This window comes from Halichoeres trimaculatus, unplaced genomic scaffold, assembly GCF_033239565.1.
Source record: "Halichoeres trimaculatus isolate MK-OKI-2021-1 unplaced genomic scaffold, fHalTri1.1 fHalTri1_scaffold_9, whole genome shotgun sequence".
Classification (NCBI taxonomy): domain Eukaryota; kingdom Metazoa; phylum Chordata; class Actinopteri; order Labriformes; family Labridae; genus Halichoeres; species Halichoeres trimaculatus.
This window is the reverse complement of record NW_027437188.1, coordinates 22,273,707-22,295,187: the sequence shown is the minus strand read 5'-3', so window position 1 is coordinate 22,295,187 and position 21,481 is coordinate 22,273,707. Positions and strand designations below refer to the sequence as shown.

Sequence of the window (21,481 nt, the reverse complement as noted above, 5' to 3'; positions counted from 1 at the left end):
TTCAGTGGTTAATTTGATCAGAAAGGTGTCCTCGCTGTTGATGTGAGGCAACACTTCTTGTAATTGTTTCAATTTGAATAAAATGTGTGTTTTTTAGGGAAGTTTTTTTAATGGTCATGTTTAAATTCATGTGACCTCAGGAAATTTTGCTTTGAAAAAGAAACACAGCTGTAACAGCCTGTAAAAATTAGATATTTTAACAGACTGATGTCTGACTCTGCAGCACACCTTTTAACCTTAGTTAAGCTTTGGTTGTACCACAAATTTCCTCCTTGGAGGCAGTGAAGGTTTTAAAACTAACTACACTAGACTTATTGTGGTAAGTGAGAAGATAGTTTTCCTGTTCTGGGCCTTCAAAAAGTTTATAAGTAGAGACAGTCAGGTTTAGAAACCCGCACAGTGTCTGTAGGTTTTTATCTTTTTTTCTGCTAAAATAACCTTATCGCACAGTTTCCATTCATTTACCAAATATCTAACTAAATAAATGAAGTAACAAAATACACTGATGCCCAGATGAAAATTTTTGTTTTTCAAGGTGTTTGTACGGTGGCTGACAAGGGCAATCTTCCCTTGAAAAGATAGTCAACAGGAGGACTGAGGTGCAAATGCACAAATGATGCATCTTCAGAAATACAAGCAAAATCAAATGCAAACAATTCCGTTGGAATGAGAAACCTTGCTGCAAAAAGACTGACACTTTTAGCTGATTTATGATTCCCTTTTTTTCTCGCTTTGGATCATTTGTATATTTTGTTTTAACTTTTTTGGTTTTCTCAATTTCCTTGGGTTTTAATGTTTTCTCCTGTTCAAGATCATTTAGGCCTTTGCAGATCATTTACCGTCTCAGCCCCTGTGTATTTTTTTATGCACCTATAACTTTAAACCTCCGTTCCCTCACATACTATTTACCCATCATTTCGATGCACTGTAGCGTTGTCTAGTAAACTGGTGGGGTTGATATTGCGAAGGTATGCTTTAAGAATTTTAACTGCAAGTTCATAACGGCTGCTCATTTATATTGCCTTGCAGGGCTGAAATTATTCTTGGAAACATCATCAAGAAGAAATGCTGGAGGTAATGGAGACGGAAATATGTCAAATGGCTTCATTACTGTTATGTGAGAGAAAAAGATAGATTTGTGTGTGTGTGTAGTCTGTAAGTTGTTGCATGTGTGTGAGTAAAGATAAAACAAAAGGATGGCTGTTACTTTCCTTGTGGTTAGTGCAGGTACATGTATTTTGCATTCACTCACGCACTGCATCACATAACAGTAGCTTGAAACAACCATCATGCAGGTTTGTCAAGTTTCCATAAAGTTTCAAATCTTCCCTTTATAGCTTTTATTACCATTATTATTGAACCTCCTTGTTTAGAGACTCAGGGAGCAGAAAAGCTGTATCATCTAAAGATATACTTAATGGAGCCATCAAGACATCCTTGCAAAGAATCATTTCCCCCCAGTTGTTATAGTATACAGCTCAACCCTACACAACCTGAGGGCTGACTGAAATCTTCTGTTGTGCATAGAGTTTAAAACTTTACACACTTTTAGTAATGGCATCCAGCATTGTTACTTTATATCCTTGTTTTGAACACAGTAAAGAATAGTACCCCCTCTTTAAACAACATGCACTGAGCAGCCGCCATCTGTTACGTACATCTCACTGTGCTGCCCCCTTCTTCTCTCCTTCTATATCATTTCTTTTCTCACATTCTCAGGCGATCCAGCTTGGTCATTACAACTAAACTCTACTGGGGTGGAAAGTAAGTAAGAGACTCTCTAAAACATCATTTTCATGCCAGGAGGATATGTGTGAAATGTTGGTTAAGCTTCATTTATGAGATCCAGAGTCATTCAGCGCAGAGGAGGGCTGTGAACTTTCAGCAGCTTGTTTTTCAAACTTTTCATGCCTTTTTTTTAACTCTGACACACAGCTTGTCACATACAGTTGCAACCAGTGGAACCAATTCTCCTGCTGAGTCCCACCACTCACTAAAGATAGCAACACATGATTCTTTTCTCCTTTTTGTTGCACAACTTTATGTGATCACAACTTAAACCTATGATAGTGTCACAATCTGCCATGACATCGATCTTCCACTATCATCACCACTTGAAACACACATGGGTTTTTCTACACATACTTTTTGGTTTGAGTGCACACAATATGGAGATTAACTTCCCTCAGCACACACTCTCACACTCTCCTGCAGGCTGTCACAGTTACAGGCAGAGACAGTCCACCTGGGTCTGGTGATAAGAGCGAAGTTATTCTCTCCATTTCAGAGTGTTCCTTCATTCCTGTGAGGAAGACTCAGTCCTGTACCTCTCCTCTGGAGTTCTGGATGAATAATGATGCTGAGCTGTTGAAAGCTCTCTGACCCATTTATATAAGACAGCATGAGATTCACACTCGCACATCTTCAACTTTCAGATCTAAAAGTTATTATATATATATATATATATATATATATATATATATATATATATATATATATATATATATATATAAATAGACTGTTTTATGTGTTTTTTTTTCTAAATCTTTTTTTTTATTATTATTATTTTTGCAGATAGTACAAAAATAAAGAAGTTTGTCCAATAATATTTCAGGTCATCTGCATATATTGAAGATATTACAAAAAAAAAAAAACATTGACAAAAGTGTCATTTCAAACAAAAGCAGAGGTAGTTGATAATGAGTTCAACTGTGGCATGATTGCTAATAGACATCAAATTAAAGAATAAATAAATAAATAAAAGTCTATACAGTATAAACACACATTTCTATAAACATATACATGCACGCTCATACACTTATAACCTATATATGTATGTATATATATATATGTATAAATATATATATATATATATATATATATATATATATATATATATATATATATATATATATATATAAATGGAAAGATGACAATGATCCTTTCTGCAAAAACCATAGCTTCTCTAGATTTAAGTTTTTATGTGTTTTTGCATCCTTACAGATGTTGAATTAAGTGGAGATTGTAAATTTGAGTATAGTACACACAATATTTAAAACTAAGTTATATGATATAGACATGAGAAGTTCATTTCCTGATCAATATATTGTGACATAGTGGATGTGATACGATCTTTAGTATGTGTAGGATATGAATCAATAGGTAATAATGAGATACAAAGGTCATTTCGTCTGCATCGAGACCTGACAGGGTATGTTGCAAATTTGCTACAACAGGCATCAAGGGGTTAAGACAAACTAATCCTTTTTATTATATTCATCGTAAAAAGATTTAGGACAAAACAACTGTTCATTCTTTTGAGTAACGAATTAAATATGTAAACTTTTATTTCCCTAAAGGTCCAAAACCTGAAGCTAAGTTAAACTCAGCTGCTACAGATTAACAGTGTTGCTCATGCCGTGGTATGTTTTGTCCCATCAGAGCAGAGACGGAAAGAGGACTATCAAGGAAACACATTATTGAAGGTAAGAGATTAAACTCAAGACACACACACATACACACTTTTTAAAATTGTTTTAAAAACTCAACAACTCTGTACCCGATCATCTCACACACCTCTCTGTATCCCTCAGGTCTAAAAGGCTCTCTACAAAGGATGCAGCTGGAGTATGTGGATGTAGTTTTTGCCAACCGCCCTGACAGCAACACTCCCATGGAGGGTGAGTCAGCCAATCAGCACTCATCACTCATAATACAACAGGTCAGATCGTTTGTCATCAGAATGTGAAGAATGATGAGAGGGGATGTTTTCATCCTGTAAAACTTTTTCTGCAGCAAAATTAAAGTGACACAGAAAACATGATGCATTATCAGAAAGCTGCTTATTGACAAGCATATTAGTGGAGCATTGGTTCCTCATTAGTCTTCATAAATTAGTTTTGTTCTCTTGCATTCTACAGTTAAATTCTTTTTACAGTGGGCACTTGGTCAATACCTTATTAATTAGTGTTTAGGCCAAATCAATAAGAAGGGTGGATGTTAATTACTTTGCTTTTCTCTCTATTTTGTCTCTGCTTCAGTGGTGCTTTCAACTTAGCCGGACTTTCTGTGTAGCCTTTATCAATCTCAACAAATCAAAAGTGAAACTAAAGATGTGATGGCAAGAAAACTATAAAAATGAATGGTCTAACTTTGTCAATGCGTTAATTAAAGAGTGAATCCTTGAACAGCATCGGGTGCTATCCACTGGTATCATTTTGTCTTGCGATACTGGAGCCCTGTTGAACTTGCAGCAGTGAACCATGTGATATCGAAAAGCCACATATATACTTTTTCAAGCACTCACCTCCATACACAACCAGCAGGCAACACAATCTACTTGTTCCCATCATCTGTGCTCTGTTCATTTCCTGTGCAATTCCACCAAGCCTCTGATCTATTGCCCCTCCTTCCTCTAGACTTATTGCACTCTCACCCCCTCATCTTCTGTCCCCGTCTGTTGTTTTTGCCGGAAATTAAGGCTTTCAGAAGTATTTAAATGTGCACTGCACACAGGGTGCATGATCACAGCTTGCAGCAGGACCTGCGTGGCAGAGGGGCAGGGAGAGGGATGCACTGGAAGACACAATTAAGAGACAGAAAATAGGCAGGAAAGTTTGTGTGTGTTATTTCCCATGGCAGGATGGTATTTAGAAAGCCATCTGTGCTCCAGGTTTTAATAATGACTTACAAACTAAAGGGTGAGTTTTTCATGTTTTTACATTCCTCTGCTGTTTTTTTTTTTATCTCTTCATCTTTTACACCTTATTCTGTTTCTAACCTTTTCTTTCCTACCAGCGTTTCAGCTGACCTTCTTACCTCTCATATTCTGTTGGCTTGCCCAGAACCAGTTAGGCAGAGTGAAATACAAGGGTCCTGCCACAGTGAGGGATTGCAGTATAATTGGAGTGAGCGGAGGGCGATGATGAACAACCCTAATGACAGCACTAATCTGAGTTTCTGTTGGCTCTGACTGCACGTTGGCTCTTAGAGTCGGCAGTGTTGGAGCTAAGTGCTTTATTAAAAATGCAGCAGCCTGAATGTGATCAGAGGAGCTGTAGCATGTGAGCTTGTTAGTTTGTGCCAGGGTTGTCAGGGAGAGTTGAGGGGGTGTCAGCAGGTAGAAATAAAAGACTGAGGGAGCTAGGTGGCCTTCAATGAGTTTTTCTTACTTCAGAAATGAAAAAGGACAAAGTTTACTTTCTTAAGGCCACTGTTTGTCCTGAATGTTCATCCTAAACACTTCCTGACTTTCTAGTTTCTTTCTTCTCTCTTTCAAACTTCTGAATAAGTTGGCGTAAAAGCATATCCCTCTCCCTTCTTTCTTTCTTTCTTTCTCTCTGCTTGACTGCATCCTGGGTTTCATTCATCTTTTTCCCTGTCCTTGGCGTAGTCTTTTCATGAGGCCTGGCTATTATTGATTCAGAACATGTTGCCACCTCTGAAAAAGTCACTTCAACCTTGTGCAAGATGTTCTTTGAGCTGATCTTTTATATGGGAAAGAAAGAAAGAAAGAAAGAAAGAAAGAAAGAAAGAAAGAAAGAAAGAAAGAAAGAAAGAAAGAAGTTTTGGACTTTTTTCTCTTTGAATCACTTTTTAAAAACATCCTTTGTTGAAATCATACACCTCTTGATAAGACTAATGGCCTGATGTGAAATCCTTTGGAAAGTTGCATAAAGATCAAACTTTCATTTTCAATTACACAAAACAGTTTCCTATTTTTCTAATCTTACTGATGAAGCCACAGTACATCACAGTACACAGGACATCACAATAATTGATTAAATCAAACAATTTCTTTTCATTGCACTTCTTTGAATCCTTTAAGAAAAGAAGAAACACAAAGAAATATCTTTTTCTCACACTAAAACCCTGTTTCCACCAAGCAGTTCACTTCAGTTCATCTCGGCATGGCTCGCATCATACAGCGTTTCCACCGACTAATCCTGGGACAGATCTCCAAATAACCAAGATGAACGGTCCCACTTTTAGGGACCCTTCTGCAGGGGTACCAAACTAAACACATCCAATCCCAGAAGGTGGAGCTACAACACTGTAGTCCGATGATTGGTCGAAAAAATCGTCACTTACTGTGCGACAATGGCAGTATTTCTCCTCCTGGCACACAGCCTTCTATGAAACAAAGCTTGATTGCCAATCACAAAGAAGCCAAATTGCTGGATGTCTTTCATCGTTGCTCTTTGTTTACTGTGTTGTGTTTTTCTTCTTCGTTGGATTTATTAGCGGGTGTACTGTGTCACACTGCAATGGTGTCACAGTATTTAACTGATGTGGCTATCGGCATCTGGCTAACACGCCGCCTATCACGAGGGGGCATGGTTGGCTGTGGAAACACAAACAGGACCAGGCTTAACCAAACTTGCACCAAACCGTACTGATCTAAACCGGAATGCTTGGTGGAAATGGGGCTTAAGCCTTTCCTCATGCCCCTCAACAAAGAGTTTCATGAACTCAGCCTGAAGGACTGGACAGTGTTATTGATTGAGTTCTCAGAGTGAAGGGTGTACTTGTACAAGGAGCCTTTAAGGATTAGTGTCACAGCTTTTGAAAGAACATACTGATGACCCCTCTCTTTATATTCTGTGCGCGGTGGTGGAATTAAAACAATTCAAACTTCAAATCAACTGACTGATATCTCGTTTTGTGTGTATGTCTGTAGAAATCGTTCGGGCTATGACCTACGTAATCAACCAAGGCATGGCGATGTACTGGGGAACATCTCGGTGGACGGCCATGGAGATCATGGTAAGTAAAGAGGAGCTTTTGGTAGAATAAGAACATAATTAAACCAACATCTTCTCTGAGTATAGACAAATAGATAATGATAGTAAAACATGGCTCATCCCTAAGTCGCTAATTAAACTGTGCCATAACAAGTTTCTAAACAACACCTACTGTAAGGAGCAGAATAAGTGTTAATTTCAGTTTCAGGTTACGTTAACACCCACTGTCGCCTCACACAGCCAGATGTGAGGAATGACGTCAATTAATTTCATGCACTTCAGAGTGAGGAGGAGAGTTTCATGCTGTTTGGTAGATTAGATTTTGTATCCCACTGATTTGAATTACAGACAGAACTCTCTTTGATGAAAGAAACCTCACCCCATACCATTTTATTTGACCTTTCTGATGAACCAATGATCCATTTAATAAACCGATAAAAAGTGTAGCTACGGCCACTTGATTTAGCCGCCTATTACTTTGCACCATCTTATAGTGAAGGAGAAATAAAAGGCAGCGAGAGGAAAATGGAAACTTGGACAGTCTAACATCGTAAGGACGAGCAGGTGTTTGCAGGAAATGTTCCCACAGAGACACAGCGGCTTCTTCAAGCTTCTGTCTCTTTAATTTTACCTCCTGTTTAAACTCTCACTTCAGTGATACATTCAGATATGCATACATACAGCGTGAAGCCACTATACAGTTACATAACGAGCATATGTTTAAAGTGATATCAAGGACCTAACACCCATCCTCTCCTCCCTACCCTCTCTCTGGTGTCACCTTCCCCCCAGTTAGCGCAGCGCGACACTGACATCCTCTCTGTGCCATCAGGGTGAAAGCGAGCAGATATCTTTGTAGAACACAAGCCCAGATGAAAGCTGTGTAATTTAGATAGCATCAATAATGAAGGGGGGTAAATAGGGCTGCTCTGTGTAGGAGACAAGGCAGCAGCACAGTATAGATGCACACAGACTCCCACACTTTACACATGCACACAGAGATTGGAGGCTTGTGTCGTGGCTTTCAGGGGAAAAGGGCAACATGTAATTTGTAAGTTGAGTGATGATACCAACATTATCTGTGTGTTATGTTGGCTCGGTTACCCCCTCCAGCAGAAGACCATGAAGTAAAAGAGCTGGGACACTTTTTAAGGGATCAAACCGAGCACATTATGTATATCTGTGAGTGTGTAATTCCTGTAGCATAAGCTCCCACGTGAGGAACATGTGTGAATCTAGATAAGATAGTATGTGATGAAATTATAACTTGATGTCCTGGGGAGTTTTGATAATCTTAATGGATTACTTACTTAGGGACCCTGCATTTGGATCTTTTAACACATTCCCACAGGCTGATTAACACCTCCCATCACCAGGACTCCTGTGCATCCTTCTTCCTGGCTGTGATCCTGTGTTTTTCTTTCAGATGTTGTTTTATTCTAAGAAAAATTAAAAAAACAAATGGAGTGATGTAGATATCTTGTTCTCTTTCTCTACTGTCTCCTTTCTCGTCTCTAGGAGGCGTATTCTGTGGCGAGGCAGTTTAACCTTATTCCTCCAGTTTGTGAGCAGGCAGAGTATCATCTCTTCCAGAGGGAGAAGGTAGAAGTTCAACTCCCTGAACTCTACCACAAGATAGGCAAGTACAAAAACCAACTCTTGTTGAGGGTATGCATTTACATCACTTCCCCTCTGGGACACGCCCACTTCAGTTGGACTAAGCAGCAAAAAAAAAACCACTTAGCATTGTTGAGTGCGGCAGTAAACACAATGAGACCGGTTAAAATGTGGAATATGACATAAAGTTATGGAGAGTTGGACTCGACATCGATTTGTTAAAGCTACCAAAGAACCAGGGGTCTTATCCTGACATTTATTTGTACCTGATTTCAGTGCCAGGAAAACACACAATGTAAAGCCTGAAAGTTACAAAAGCCTCTACATGATTCAATTTACAGTATTAAGTGTATTTACCCAAGTGAATACACGCATTATCTAGTGCTGGGCTTATTTTCGCGTTAACCCGTCAATCTATTAACACCGTTGAATATTTTATCGCACATTAGTGCATGTTGCTCACATGCTTTTATTTTGTAAATGTCTGTTGCTGACCGCGGCGGAACCGGAAGTGAAATTGGTGGAAAAACACGATGAGTAACCAAAACAAGCATGGAGAAGAGGGGCAACGCCACGGAACTTAAAGGCGCTCGCCGCTTAGTGTATCAATCCACGCGCACGGCGTGCCAGATATAAACAAACCCAGGCAGTCTGCCAGGACGAAGAGACACGAAGAGAACAAGAGCCTTATTTAGCGGTGTTTTTGTGTGAAAGTAACGTGCTGGAAATTCTCTAAATAAATCGTGAATGCAGACCGATATCAGAGTTTTTCGGTGGGAGTCCGTTCATTTGTGTTTTTGGTCAAGTAAAATATGGCCCCGTCTGAGTGCAGAGGAAACCGTCTGACGAGCAGGGAGGGGGTGTTTGGTGTGAGCGCTCTGGGCTTCTGCTGCACAAAAACACTGCTGTAGGGGTAATTTCTGCCCTAAACCTTGTGATAGGACCCAACTTGTTCTATCCCGGAGTATCACTATAATGCTCTGACAGTGGCAATAAGCTTTAATTTTGTATTTACATTTTGTAAATTTGATTTGCACTAAATATGTGATTTAACTATTACTGTATAACAAGTACTGATTTAGTGTTTGCATGACAGATGTTATGGCACTTTCGTTCATATGGCAAATTCCAATAAAAGTGCACTATACACTGCTTTTGAATTCATTATTAGATTTTGAATTTACAATGAAATTAATTATGATTAATCAGGGAAATCATGTGATTAATTACAATTAAAAGTTTTAATCATTGCCCAGCTCTAGTATTATCTATTTGTACTTTTGGTATTTAACATAGACTGTTTTAATGTTTAGTCTCCGCGACGGTATTTAAGTACAGTTAATATCAAATACTTTATACAACAGAGCTACAGCTGCTCGTGCTGTAGTTCTCCCCCATTTAGAAAACTGGGTTAGCCTCAGTTTGACTTAGTTTACCAATCATGTTGAGCAAAACGTTCATAATCATACAAAGACAAAAATGTTTCAGTTGTGAAAAATATGATGAATAAAAAATGCTATCATTTAGAGATTTCGTAAATGATTTAACCCAAAAATACAGCATAAATTCATGTTGACTGACAAAATGGGAACCGCAAATCCAGCTGTAGTTGCCTGGATTGTTTCTGAAAATTGCAGCGATTCATCGGTTTCTCTTCTCTTTGTCTTTCAGTGGCTTGTCAAAAGATAGCTCTAATTGCTTTTCAAACCTGTTTGTTCAATCAATCGAGCAACAGCTCTTCCCCATTTTTGATTTTGTTTTAGAGTTTAGACGGTATTTAAGCCAACGCTGCCACTCATCTCCCTCCTTCTGCCACTCAGTGGGCGTAACCGCAGCAAATTCTGCTTGTTGGGACATCACGTGCATATCCTCTATTAAAAATCAGCTCAAACATCCCATGTTTACCTTCAGATAAATAAACTCTTCCTCTTTCTGTTGCTCATCACTGCATTTGTTCTCATCCTCTCATACATTTTCACTTCCCCGGCACTGTTCTTGCACATTTCTTCGCACATCACACCTCTGTGCATCTTAATAAAACTCCCCCTTTCTAACTCTCCATGGCGACAGGAGTCGGGGCCATGACGTGGTCACCGCTGGCCTGCGGCATCATCACAGGGAAATATGAAAATGGCATTCCTGAATCTTCCAGGGCCTCCATGAAGGTAGGTTACGTGTCGACTTTCAAGGACTGTGTGAAATGAATTTTAATAGCACAATTTATGATCAAAGCAAAACATTTACTTCTCCTTCATTCTTATTTTACAAGTCGTACAACCATACAGGGGAGGGCATGAGCAGTGACATGTTTTATTCCCTATTTAGTGATTATAAATAGTAGACTGTGCCTTTAATTAACAACACAGCTTTTACTTTTACAAATGTAGCACATGATGAAAAACAGGTGGTCTATGTTGAAATCTGTGGAAAACTCAGAGTTCACCCTTTAAAGAGGGATAATATGGTTTTCCATATTTTAAACATGCATATAAAGTCACAATGCGGGATGTCTATATTGAATGTGTGCACGTTTTTATTAATAAGTTATAAAAATCCCTAAATCTGTTAGTGAACTGCTCAAAACGGATCATTCTCAAAGTAGAACAAGATCTTTGTGAGACTTGCTGAAATAATGAGGTCATCACATCAAGATATCCTGACTAGTTCATGACACTTTGGGAGGGAGGGCCTCAAACACCAAGGTCTGTCCATAGTTCTGACCCTGACAGGCCTCTGAAAGTCTGGCCAATGAGAGGGAAGGGGCTTTGTGGGGCAGGGAGCCTTAAAAAGACAGCAGCGAAAAAAAGAATAGTTTCTAAAACACCAGTATGAGGAAAAATATGGATTATTTTTATTCAAATAATGTGATGCAATGAGGTTCCCACAGGGATGGTATGAATCCATGAAAAAAGGCACAATACTCTGCACTTAAGGGTAGGAGCTGCATGTGCTTTCCACAGACAGCTTATTTTTCAGAGTAGAAATAGGTTTACAAGCTACAACAATGATCAAACACAACTTAATTTCTTTTTTCCAATTTAATGAGTCTACATATTACAAAATGTGTGGTGTGTTCAACATGACTCACAGGCACAGTGTCTCAACTCTGAGACATTTTTCTCACATACCTCCACACATCCCTGCCACCTGCTTTGATCCATCTCTACTCTTTATTGTGTTTCTGTCTGATCCTTGATTTCAAGGATCTTCTTCTTTGCTCACATAATCTGTATGTCCTTCTCTTTTACACCAGTCATATCAGTGGTTAAAGGAGAAAATAGTAAGTGAGGATGGAAGGAAGCAGCAAGCCAAGCTAAAGGAGCTGAACCACATCGCAGAGCGGCTGGGCTGCACCCTGCCTCAGCTGGCTGTTGGTAAGTTTCAGATCATCATCTAAGAACAAATTCTGTGAAAGCTGCCTTAAAGACAGGCTTTGAAAACATATCTGCTCCGAGCTAACGGGAGCAGATACAGCTCCCAGCTTTCCTTTACAGCAGGACTAAATGCAGATTATCACACACAATGCAATGCCTCTGCTTGTTTTTGCATTCCCTCCAGCTTTAAGAGATTACACTGACTTTTTTTTTTGCACTGCATTGTTGTTCATCAAGGACAAAATGAGTGAGCAGCCCAGAGGTAGAACTAAGGCATTCAAATGTGTGAAAGATGGCTTTGTAGCTTGAAAAATGTCTGTTGATAGTGCCAGGTTTACTGATATTAAGTTATTTTCTTTTTCTTTTTTTTAATAAGTAAGATTTTCTTTGATTCAATTGGAGCAGGGTGAGAGACAAGCCTAATACCCCTCCCCCTTGGTCTTACCCCTTTGTCTACCCCTTCCCCATGGCCCTCTGTTTTAAGGGCCAAGGAGAAATGGTAAAAAACATCCCTTAGACACAAAACACCACTCAATCGCTGCTATGTCATCACCCCTAGACGCTCGCTGGCTGTTTTAGGCAGAGCGATTGTTTATTCACTTCCAGACAAAACCCATTTTACAAACTGATGATAAACCGATGTTTGATTAGGGTGACAAATTCACAGACTTCACTAGGATGTACTGCATTACATGAGTAATGCGATAACTAAGCTATGAAAAGTGAATGTCATGGTATCAAGAAGCTATTTTGTAGCTTCTGAATACCGTAACATTCACTTTTCATGGCATATGTAGCTGATGCAGCTCCTGAATGCAGCTCATCTGTTTAATCATTCAAAAAATGAAGACCGTTTGCTGTGAAGTTGTCCCCCTGATCTGGCATCGGTGTAGCTGTAGCTGTAGCAGCGTGAGGTAGACTGTTATAACAACTGATTTCAAAATACATCCAATAATTCAAAACATGGCTAAAATTTAGGTGGAGTAGCAAAGGATTGGAAATCTGATCAAAAAAATATCGATATCATGAGAAATTTGTCACACCCCCTCACAAGATGTGCACATGCAAAACCAAGAGCTAAACAGTTTACTTGCTGTCTTTTTGAGATCAAAACAAGCAGAGGTCTGCCATCAGGTGGACACTATGTGAACTACAACCTTCTTTTTTCTCTCACCAGCGTGGTGTCTACGAAATGAAGGAGTGAGCTCAGTGTTATTGGGAACATCCAACCCTGAGCAACTCACAGAGAACCTTGGGGCCATTCAGGTGAGAATATGCCAGAACACACACTTCCTTGCACAGTTTTCGCCCCTTAGTTCTTAAGTTACTCTAGCTTCCTTTTTTTAACTCCAGGTCCTTCCAAAGATGACGTCTCATGTTGTGTCTGAAATCGACCACATCTTGGGCAACAGGCCGTACAGTAAGAAGGACTACCGCTCTTAGACCTGGCTGGTGGACAAAGTGGAGGTCAGCCTATCTGCTTTCCCAGCTCCTTCACCATACTGCTACCATGGACCTGTAGTTCAAAGTTTTGAGTCCATGGTTCCTCCGTGGGGCTTCACTCAGCTCCAGCCAACTTCAGCCTGGAACAATAAAGCCTTGCTAAACCCGGCCTTGCATACCGTAACCTCGTCTGTAATCTCGAGACTTTTCCTGATTTTTTTTAGATCAACTCTACCAGGTTCATCTCAGGTCCAGTCCAGATCAGCCAAGCGACGCTTAACTCAGCTTTTAGCAGCCTCGAATACAACTTAGTCTACTGCAGTAAATTAAAAGCACTGGTCCATTTGAATATAACTATGCAGAGCTTATTTCTCATGACACATTCAGGGGTCTCATTAAGATATATGAACAGTTTGACAGTTTTTTGATACACATTCACATAATTGTACACATTTACAGTTTGAACAGCACAGTGAAAAATCATGCATAAACATTTGGATCCTCTGTAAGGAGTTTTTAACAAGTTATGAGACAGACTGGAGCCTCAAAAGCAAATGAGACCATCTGCGACAAGTGTGAATAATTCAGTTTAGTGATCTTTTAGCAGGTGTACGTTTCAGACGATGGAGATGCATACTAATTAACAGACTTTTTCACACGCAAATATTGACAATTTGAGACACATCTGACAATAAAAGACAGCTGGATGCAAGTTTCTGTCAGAGAAAAGATTAGCAATTAAAAATGTAAAAGTAACACTTTGTATGCAGAGGTCACTCAAATTGACAAAAACTTCAAAGTCCTTACAGATGCTTTAGAAGTGCAGAAGTGCCTTGCTCAAAGGCACCTGTGTGCAATCGTCTTATAATTTGATTTAAGCACAAACTTCAGATTAAATAGTTGTTTTTAACCCATGGGATTCACTGAACCATAGAGGAACATCATGACACCTTAGATTTCAAATTGGGTGGTACCTTCAGAGAGGTGACATTGAAGAGTTTCAGCTCCATGAATGACCCCCCGAGTCAGTGCTTTCATTCAATTGCTATGCAGTGCAGCAAACAAGATTACCATATGAGCTCAATACTCTCACCTCTTGTGTCAGAGGAGCACGCTCAAGTCACGGGAAAGAGTGACTCACTTATTTTCCCATGAAACGTGAGATTCAGCAACGACACATGAACTGCTCTATGCTGCTATGAACGAGGCCTCAACAAGCCACTTTCCTGTTAGCTTGAATTAGCTTTCAACTACCTACCAAATGTACTCTTATCTCCTATTTAGTATAGCACAGAATAAAAGTGAGTAGATGATATATAGGCTGCAACTCCTGAGTGTATTAACCAACAGATGCATGTAAACCCAGCTATAGTGTGCCTCTCTTTTCTTTTCTACAAAGAGCAAAAAGCAAAGACGTACAGAAAGGAGTTTATTTCTAAACCCTGCAGGCTTGTCTGCTGTCTCTGACTGCCTAAGAAGCACAGAAACAGCAGTGTCAGTGGGGTAAGAACTCTTTTGGGGGAAAGAGTAGAGCATGTCGCCCCCATGTGGACTTTTTGAGCTACCACTGCTCTGCAACACTAGATACACAAGAGAGTAATATTGCTTGGCAAACAAACAAACAAGTGGACTACTTTCACAAAAAGATTCTGTTCTTGCCTGTGAACTGAACCTGCATGGCTCATTGCCTTAATGAACCTTGCAGAAAAAGACTTTGATGAATTAAAAAAAAAAATCTATGACCTTGTGTCTGGTCGTGTTAAACTGCAAAAGTGGCTTCTCAATAGCACAAAAGTATTTGGGATGTGGCAAAGATAACAGTATTTATTTTAGAGTAGTTAGAAAACATTATTTTATTTAAAGATATGCTTTATGTTTCAAGAAATATTGGGATGGTACATGTACAGAAAATGTTAAAGTATACCTTGTAACATAAAACCATGAGGAAGCTTCTCTTACAAAGAGAACTTCACTGTACTGTATGGTTCATATATAAATAAGATGTAAATAAAGTTATTTTGTTGTTCCTCTTCTGACACTCATCACATCCTCCTCCTCCTGCCTGACTTCATATTGTTGGAGAAGTCAGTTTGTGCTCTTAATTATAAGTGTGTGTATACTTATAATTGGTTGTGTTACTTGTTTTTCAAATGGGAAGTCAGGCCATGATATCATGACAGTGGCATTATTTGAGGAACGGTCTTCTGTACACGAAAAGCCTCTGTTGAATCTTAAAAACCGTCAGTGATACATATTCTCTCACATGGCGTCTCAGCTGTTTGAGTTTATGGCTGTTATCTTTGTGCGTTGTTGCTCTTGTTCTTCTTCCTCTGGAAAACAAGCCATCACAGAGATCCACAGAAATGATGGCCAGGTTCAAGTTCAGTCACTGTTCTGTCAGAAGGATTATTGTTGGCTTGTGATTTTGATTCAAAGAGTCATTACAATTAAAACTATGCATATTACACTTGATGCATTTGATCATTTCCTTATCAAAGAAAATCTGAACATTATGTTATTCATCACACAGTTTCATACGCTGATTGGTAAACAAAAGTACTGAATATTTGCTTTACACAAAGTCTCTTTTCTGGGTCACATCACCTCTGTTACTGTTATTTCATGACTGTGAATGTGTTATGAAGACTTTCTGCATGAGCCAACAAGTTCAATCATTTTGACTTAACAGTGACTGACGGACCATGGCCTGCCAGTGTGTGTGGAGACTACTCCACCTGACAGAGTGCCTTGACTTGAGTCCCGCTACAGGAAAAAAAAAAACATTCAGGGATGTCTTTCATTATGAGTTGTAAAAATGTCTTTGAAAGATCTTCTACACACAGTGAAAACAGAACTAAACGTAGGCAGAATATAAATGATTCGATCCTTTATCTGTTCGGTAAGTAGAGAGTTCCTAGAATTGACTGTAGTTAGTCGTTTGACCCTGTCCTTTCTTGGCCCTGTAATTTTGCTGTCAGGGATTTTTCTTGTTATACAATACCAAACAGTCTTCTCCTCCCCTAACCAAATTCCCCCATACACTAAGTTTTCACTAGAAAGGGTGTCTTCCCTTGTCCATTTTTAAAACTAATTCTTGACTCTTCCATGATCAGAAAGCAAGCCATCCATTTACTCTTCTCTTTACCAACAAAAAGACATTGTGGATGCACTCATGGTGGTAATTGAGAGAAAACTGGAACGATTTTTTCATTATGTCCAGTTGTTGGGGTAAACATCCCAGCTAAATCAGAACAAAGCAACAAACCGCATCAATGAAATGAGCTCTACACAGATTCTAGTAGAATTTACGTTTAACACTTTGAAGATTTCCTGTGCTGGTGTGAAGCAAACCTTGAATCCATTCTGGTGAAACTGTTAGTGAGTGTAATGTGTTCTATGGCTGTGTTGTTTTCGACAACATATGGATGTAGAGGGTAGGTTGATCTTTCTGTTAGCCATGCAAGCCATCTGTGATTTATTTCTCTCCTGAGCAGTGTATTCTCTGTACATATTCTATAAGAAAGCGTGATTATAAATAAATGCATTGCCAATTAAAATGTGTGTCTCACTTTTATTTGATACAACTGTATTTGTACTTGTGGTGTGTGAAAAATGGCTCTGTATGTTATGACTAGGGATAGACCGATTATTGCTCGGGCCGATTATCGGGGCCGATATTTGGCATTATGAGGCATTTCGGCATCTGACTTTTTTTAATCCGACGGCCGATAAGCAAAAAATTTAAAACTGCGTTGTTGCGGCTCTAATGCAACCGCTGTCTGCAGTCACTACTCAGTCCCCAGCACTGTCCCACCTACAGTACCATCTGATTGGTTACAAGTAGGGATGCACGATATTATCGGCACAATATCGGTATTGGCTGATAAAAGCTTAAAAACACGTTTATCGGTATCGGCAGATGTGAAAATTTCGGCCTATATGCACAGCTGATAAGGTGCTATTCAGTTAGGATTATTATTATTTTCCATCTGAAAAATAAGCTCCTTAAATAAAATGTAGCACTTCATTTATTTGCACTGTAGAGCTCTGTGTCTGTCACCAGGTTGTTACAGTAGCTCTAAAATAATCAAATCCAACTTGGTTATGTGTAAAAATGCATTGTACATTTAAAGTTCATGTGATCTAAAGAAATTATTTTTCTGTATTTCAATACTGAATGTCTTGAGTTTAAAATTTTTTTTACATTTCTTATTTATGGTAAATTTTGGAAAACGTTATTTGCTGTAGAAACTTTAGCTATTTATTTTTTCCAAGTTTTCATTTAACTTTACAAAACATGCTGCTAAGCCTGGGAGCTGTTTAATAAACTCATGCTTAAGGTATTTGAATGAAGTTAAGTGTTGGAGTTCGGATTGTTCAAAATTTTGACACCAATATTTGCACTTTGACTGCAAATTAATATCGGCTTCAAATATCGGTTATTGGCCTCCTTGACTACAAATATTCAGTATTGGCCTGGAAAAATCCATATTGGTCTATCTCTAGTTATTACCCATGAGTTTCAGAAGAGATATCAAAACAAACACAGAGGACAAATAAACCAGCTAGCTTTATTTGTTACAAAAAGACAGAGACAAACCTGGAGGAGGATCCTCCAGATATTTGATCATGAATTTCATGAAGCTGAAATGTGATACCCCGATCCTCCCTTAAACTTTTTTAACTTTAGTGAAAAACATTGTAGAGTAAACCAATTTTAGACCCATTCCCTACCCTCCTACCCAATCCCACCCCTGTTCCCTTCTGCTTTTACTTTGAGCCTGTGGACAGCAGAGCTATGAGTCCCGAAGAGGCACTGATGGACAGAATGTAGTTCCTGATAAAAAAAAGAGTTAAGGACAAAACACACATTGGCAGAGAGCTTAGTTGCATTGTATGACACAGATGTAGCACAGATTTTCAAAAGCTGCTGTGTGAAAACAAGTGGCATCTCTCTTTCTGGATTGAGAGATGCAAGAAGAAGAAAATGGTTATTTGATGACATGAATGATAAAAAGGATACACGGTGGGGTTGAAGTTCTTGAGCAGGAAGAAGGAGGCGACGATGACAAGGACCAGGAAGAGAGTGTTGTTGTAGAAGATAGAGAAGGTGGTGGCCTCATAATCTGCAACCTCATTCTTCTTCCACAGGATCCTTTGATGAGGAAATAACAGTTTAAATCACTTTCTATTTGTTTCAAATGCAGTACAGTATGTCTTTCTTCTCTAGTCCGCTGTAAGCTAATAACACATGGATTTACTTGCTAAATACTTCAACGTTCATTTGCAAATTCTACACCTTGCCTCATTGTTTGGGATGTGTGCCATTCAGGTGGCACTTTCTCTTTCCTGTTGAAACTAATGCCCAGATATATGCACTGACCTCAATACACAAGGCAAATCATTAAAAGATAATGAATTTCTCACCTTTCATCCTTCTCCTTGCGGGACATCTTGCGGTTGTCAGCCTCAGACAACTTCCTGGTTACCTCCTTTGACACAGCATCCTCACGTTTCTGGGCAACCCTGAATGACGGAGAGAGAACAATCAGAAAAACTCACAAAATATTTCATAAACTCCAAAAACAGACCTCAAAAGCTAAGCAACAAAAGGATCAGGTTTCAGCCAGTGTTTTTGATGCAAATATGTTTGCCCTTTGCTATGGTAAGTTAAAAAAAAAGGTTTTGATGCTTTTTCGGTCATTTGTGATTGTAAACAATTATGACACATGACTGAAAAAATATGGTGAGCTTTCTACTTCTTCTTGTAATTGTAACCACAAAACATCATATTACCAGAATGATCAATATTAACAATCAAATAATCTGTCAGTTTAGCCCTTTACACCTCATATATAGCTACTCTGTATGAAGACAGCAGTGAAACTTTAAAATGGGTGATACGCAAATGTAACAAGTTCTACTTACTTGTGTTTGAGAACAAACTTAACATTCTTGTAGGCGAAGGCCACCAGGTAAGTGCTGACCAAAGTCATCACAGCATACAACACTGCAGACTGGACAAGGTCCATGTGCCAGATCCTCCAAAACAACCCTAAAAAGACAGAATCCATCAATAACAAAGTTATCAAATGCAAGGTTGATTAATTACAAGCATGCAGGGTACACATAACCTTAGAAAAAAAAAACATCTGTGTGGTAATCATTACAAGTTAGTTTTTTAGTTTTCAGATGAGAGTTCGTATTTACACCTTAAAATAATGCAACTATGTCAGCTTAATCACACTTTGTATCATAGTCTTGGTAATAATTCATTTTGACACACCAGTCACCCTTACTAATTCTTGTTCAGATACTGAAGAATCATTAAGTAACTTTTAAAAGGGTTAAAGATATTTAGTCGGAGAGATTTTCATTAGAACATCGTTCAATATTTTTAATTTTCGGTATTAATCATTCGTTTAATCAGTGTTAGCTTGTTAGCTCGTAGAAGCTAGCCGCTCCTCTGATACTTACAGATGGGGATGGCAGAAACGATGAGTGCATTTCCGTAGAAAAGAGCAGTTGATTTCGCTGAAAGGTTTCTGCTGAAATCCTGAAGAAGAAGGTCTTCCTCTGACTGCTGCTTGTTGCTGCCTTTAGGTGCCATGTCTGCAAAATGACCGGCTTGTGTGCTACTCAGCTCTGGAGTCGAGAGGACTGACACGTCGGTGTACGGACAGAAGAGGGACGCGTCAGCAAAAACCCGGAAGTAAGTCTTCTTCGTTGTCGTGATAGAGACGACACATTTCTTTGCTGCCCTCTCCTGGAAGACTGCGACAATGTACCTGCTACTAAACTAGTGAGTACAGTTTGGTTTGAACATTAAAAAGAAAAAGAAAAGTAGATACAGTTGAGTTGCAAAGGTTTTTCTTCGGCAGTATCATATTTAAAGCTTCTTAAAGAGACAGCAGCTAAAACGACGTGTTTTAGACAGAGACTGGAATACGCTTTTTTTTTTTTTAAGACCAGTGTAAGAAAAATAGTTTTTTTTCTTTTCCAGCAATGAATTATGTAGAGCTACTATGGGGGCACCAGTGGCAGAAGTTTAAAGCCTAAAAAAGAACATCACCACCTCTTTAAACCCTGTTTACAATTCCTGTTTACATTACAGCACAGAACTAAAGGATACCAATTATCAACTGTACTACCGTTCATGACTGGTTAATACTACACTAGTAGATAATACTGTAGATGAACTGTCTGGGTTAGCATATATTATACATTTTTCTGCTGAAGAATCTCAGTTTCTTTTCTGGCCTTTGCAACAGGAATTTGCACATATTGTAGAAATTGTGACAAGAGTTGGTGCATGATATGTTAATAAACTTGGTCTACAACTCAAGGGGAATATGAATGAATATGGCTAACGAATGTCGCTCTTGTTGCCATGACAGAAGCTTCTCTAGGACATGCAATGCCACTACTTCATGTTACAGAGGTTAGACAGCTTATACTCTCGCTGTTGCCCATCGTAATACAAAGGGACTTCCTTCACACATTACCGACATCAAAAGTCATGTCGATTTGCATCTTACAGATATCTTGTGGCAAAGAGAAACTCATTTTGAAGGCTCCTTTGTTCTGAAAGTCTCCATTTAGATGGCTACAGTATGTTCGAGCGTGATAAAAACTTGCTACAAAAACTATCCCAACATGTCAAACAAAAAAGGCACAGGTATTTAGAGGTATTTAGAGGTATTTAGAGGTATTTAAGCGAAACTGAGTTGACTTTTGTCAAGCTTGAAGCCTCAATCCCTGCAACGATTGCAAACCTCCATGCTATTCTGTGTCATTCTTGTTAAACCTGCAGAGCTTACTAGATGCACTGGAAATCATGGATTATTATCCCACCTTAGTTTGTGGTGATTTCAACGAAAATCTGTTGTCCAGAGAAAACAAGCCGATCCTTGCCCTTTTTCACCCTAACGAACATGAGCAAGTCATCAACACCACGACCACAGAAAAAATACAGAGGTATATTCTGTGCACTGAGCATTCTGCATTCAGCATCAGCAGCAAGCTTTTCCACAATTCATTCAACATTTTTTCATAAATTACTTCAGTCATTAAAAATGTTCATTCATTCATTCAAACTTTTGACTTTATCTATTAATTCATCTACTTTAATACAAGAGCTTATGACAGGCTTCTTCAGCATTCAGCAGTTCAGCACAAACTTTTCCACAAAGTATTCAACCGTTTTCAGCCCTGCTTCAGTCATTCTACATCTTCAGCATTCTTCTGCATTTGTAGTTTGGTGCAAGCTGCTTCAGCCTTCTGCTTCACAGCACAATTTATTCA

The 21,481-nt window shown here is 38.9% G+C and overlaps 2 protein-coding genes across 3 annotated transcripts in view; one reads left to right on the top strand and one right to left on the bottom strand.

The window, feature by feature from the left end:
* kcnab1a (potassium voltage-gated channel subfamily A regulatory beta subunit 1a) overlaps nt 1–16,728 on the top strand; it is a 121,543-nt gene extending 104,815 nt beyond the window's left edge. Inside the window, exons 5-14 of one of the 2 annotated variants that reach the window (XM_074679247.1) lie at nt 1,030–1,074; nt 1,720–1,764; nt 3,442–3,485; nt 3,594–3,680; nt 6,680–6,765; nt 8,262–8,382; nt 10,431–10,525; nt 11,614–11,734; nt 12,912–13,000; nt 13,088–16,728. In XM_074679247.1, coding sequence (XP_074535348.1) covers nt 1,030–1,074; nt 1,720–1,764; nt 3,442–3,485; nt 3,594–3,680; nt 6,680–6,765; nt 8,262–8,382; nt 10,431–10,525; nt 11,614–11,734; nt 12,912–13,000; nt 13,088–13,177 — 823 coding nt within the window. In that variant the 3' untranslated portion in view covers nt 13,178–16,728. The remainder of the gene's footprint in view (nt 1–1,029; nt 1,075–1,719; nt 1,765–3,441; nt 3,486–3,593; nt 3,681–6,679; nt 6,766–8,261; nt 8,383–10,430; nt 10,526–11,613; nt 11,735–12,911; nt 13,001–13,087) is intronic. The other variant, XM_074679248.1, reaches the window with a different exon arrangement.
* Nucleotides 16,729–17,735: 1,007 nt separating this feature from the next.
* On the bottom strand, nt 17,736–19,873 carry ssr3 (signal sequence receptor, gamma). Its single transcript, XM_074679792.1, has 5 exons — nt 19,655–19,873; nt 19,106–19,232; nt 18,605–18,703; nt 18,201–18,332; nt 17,736–18,014 (listed from the first exon to the last, which is right to left on the bottom strand). Exons 1-5 carry the CDS (start codon nt 19,785–19,787, stop codon nt 17,948–17,950), a joined length of 558 nt encoding a protein of 185 aa, XP_074535893.1. The 5' UTR covers nt 19,788–19,873; the 3' UTR covers nt 17,736–17,947.
* Between the last annotated feature and the right edge of the window lie 1,608 nt (nt 19,874–21,481).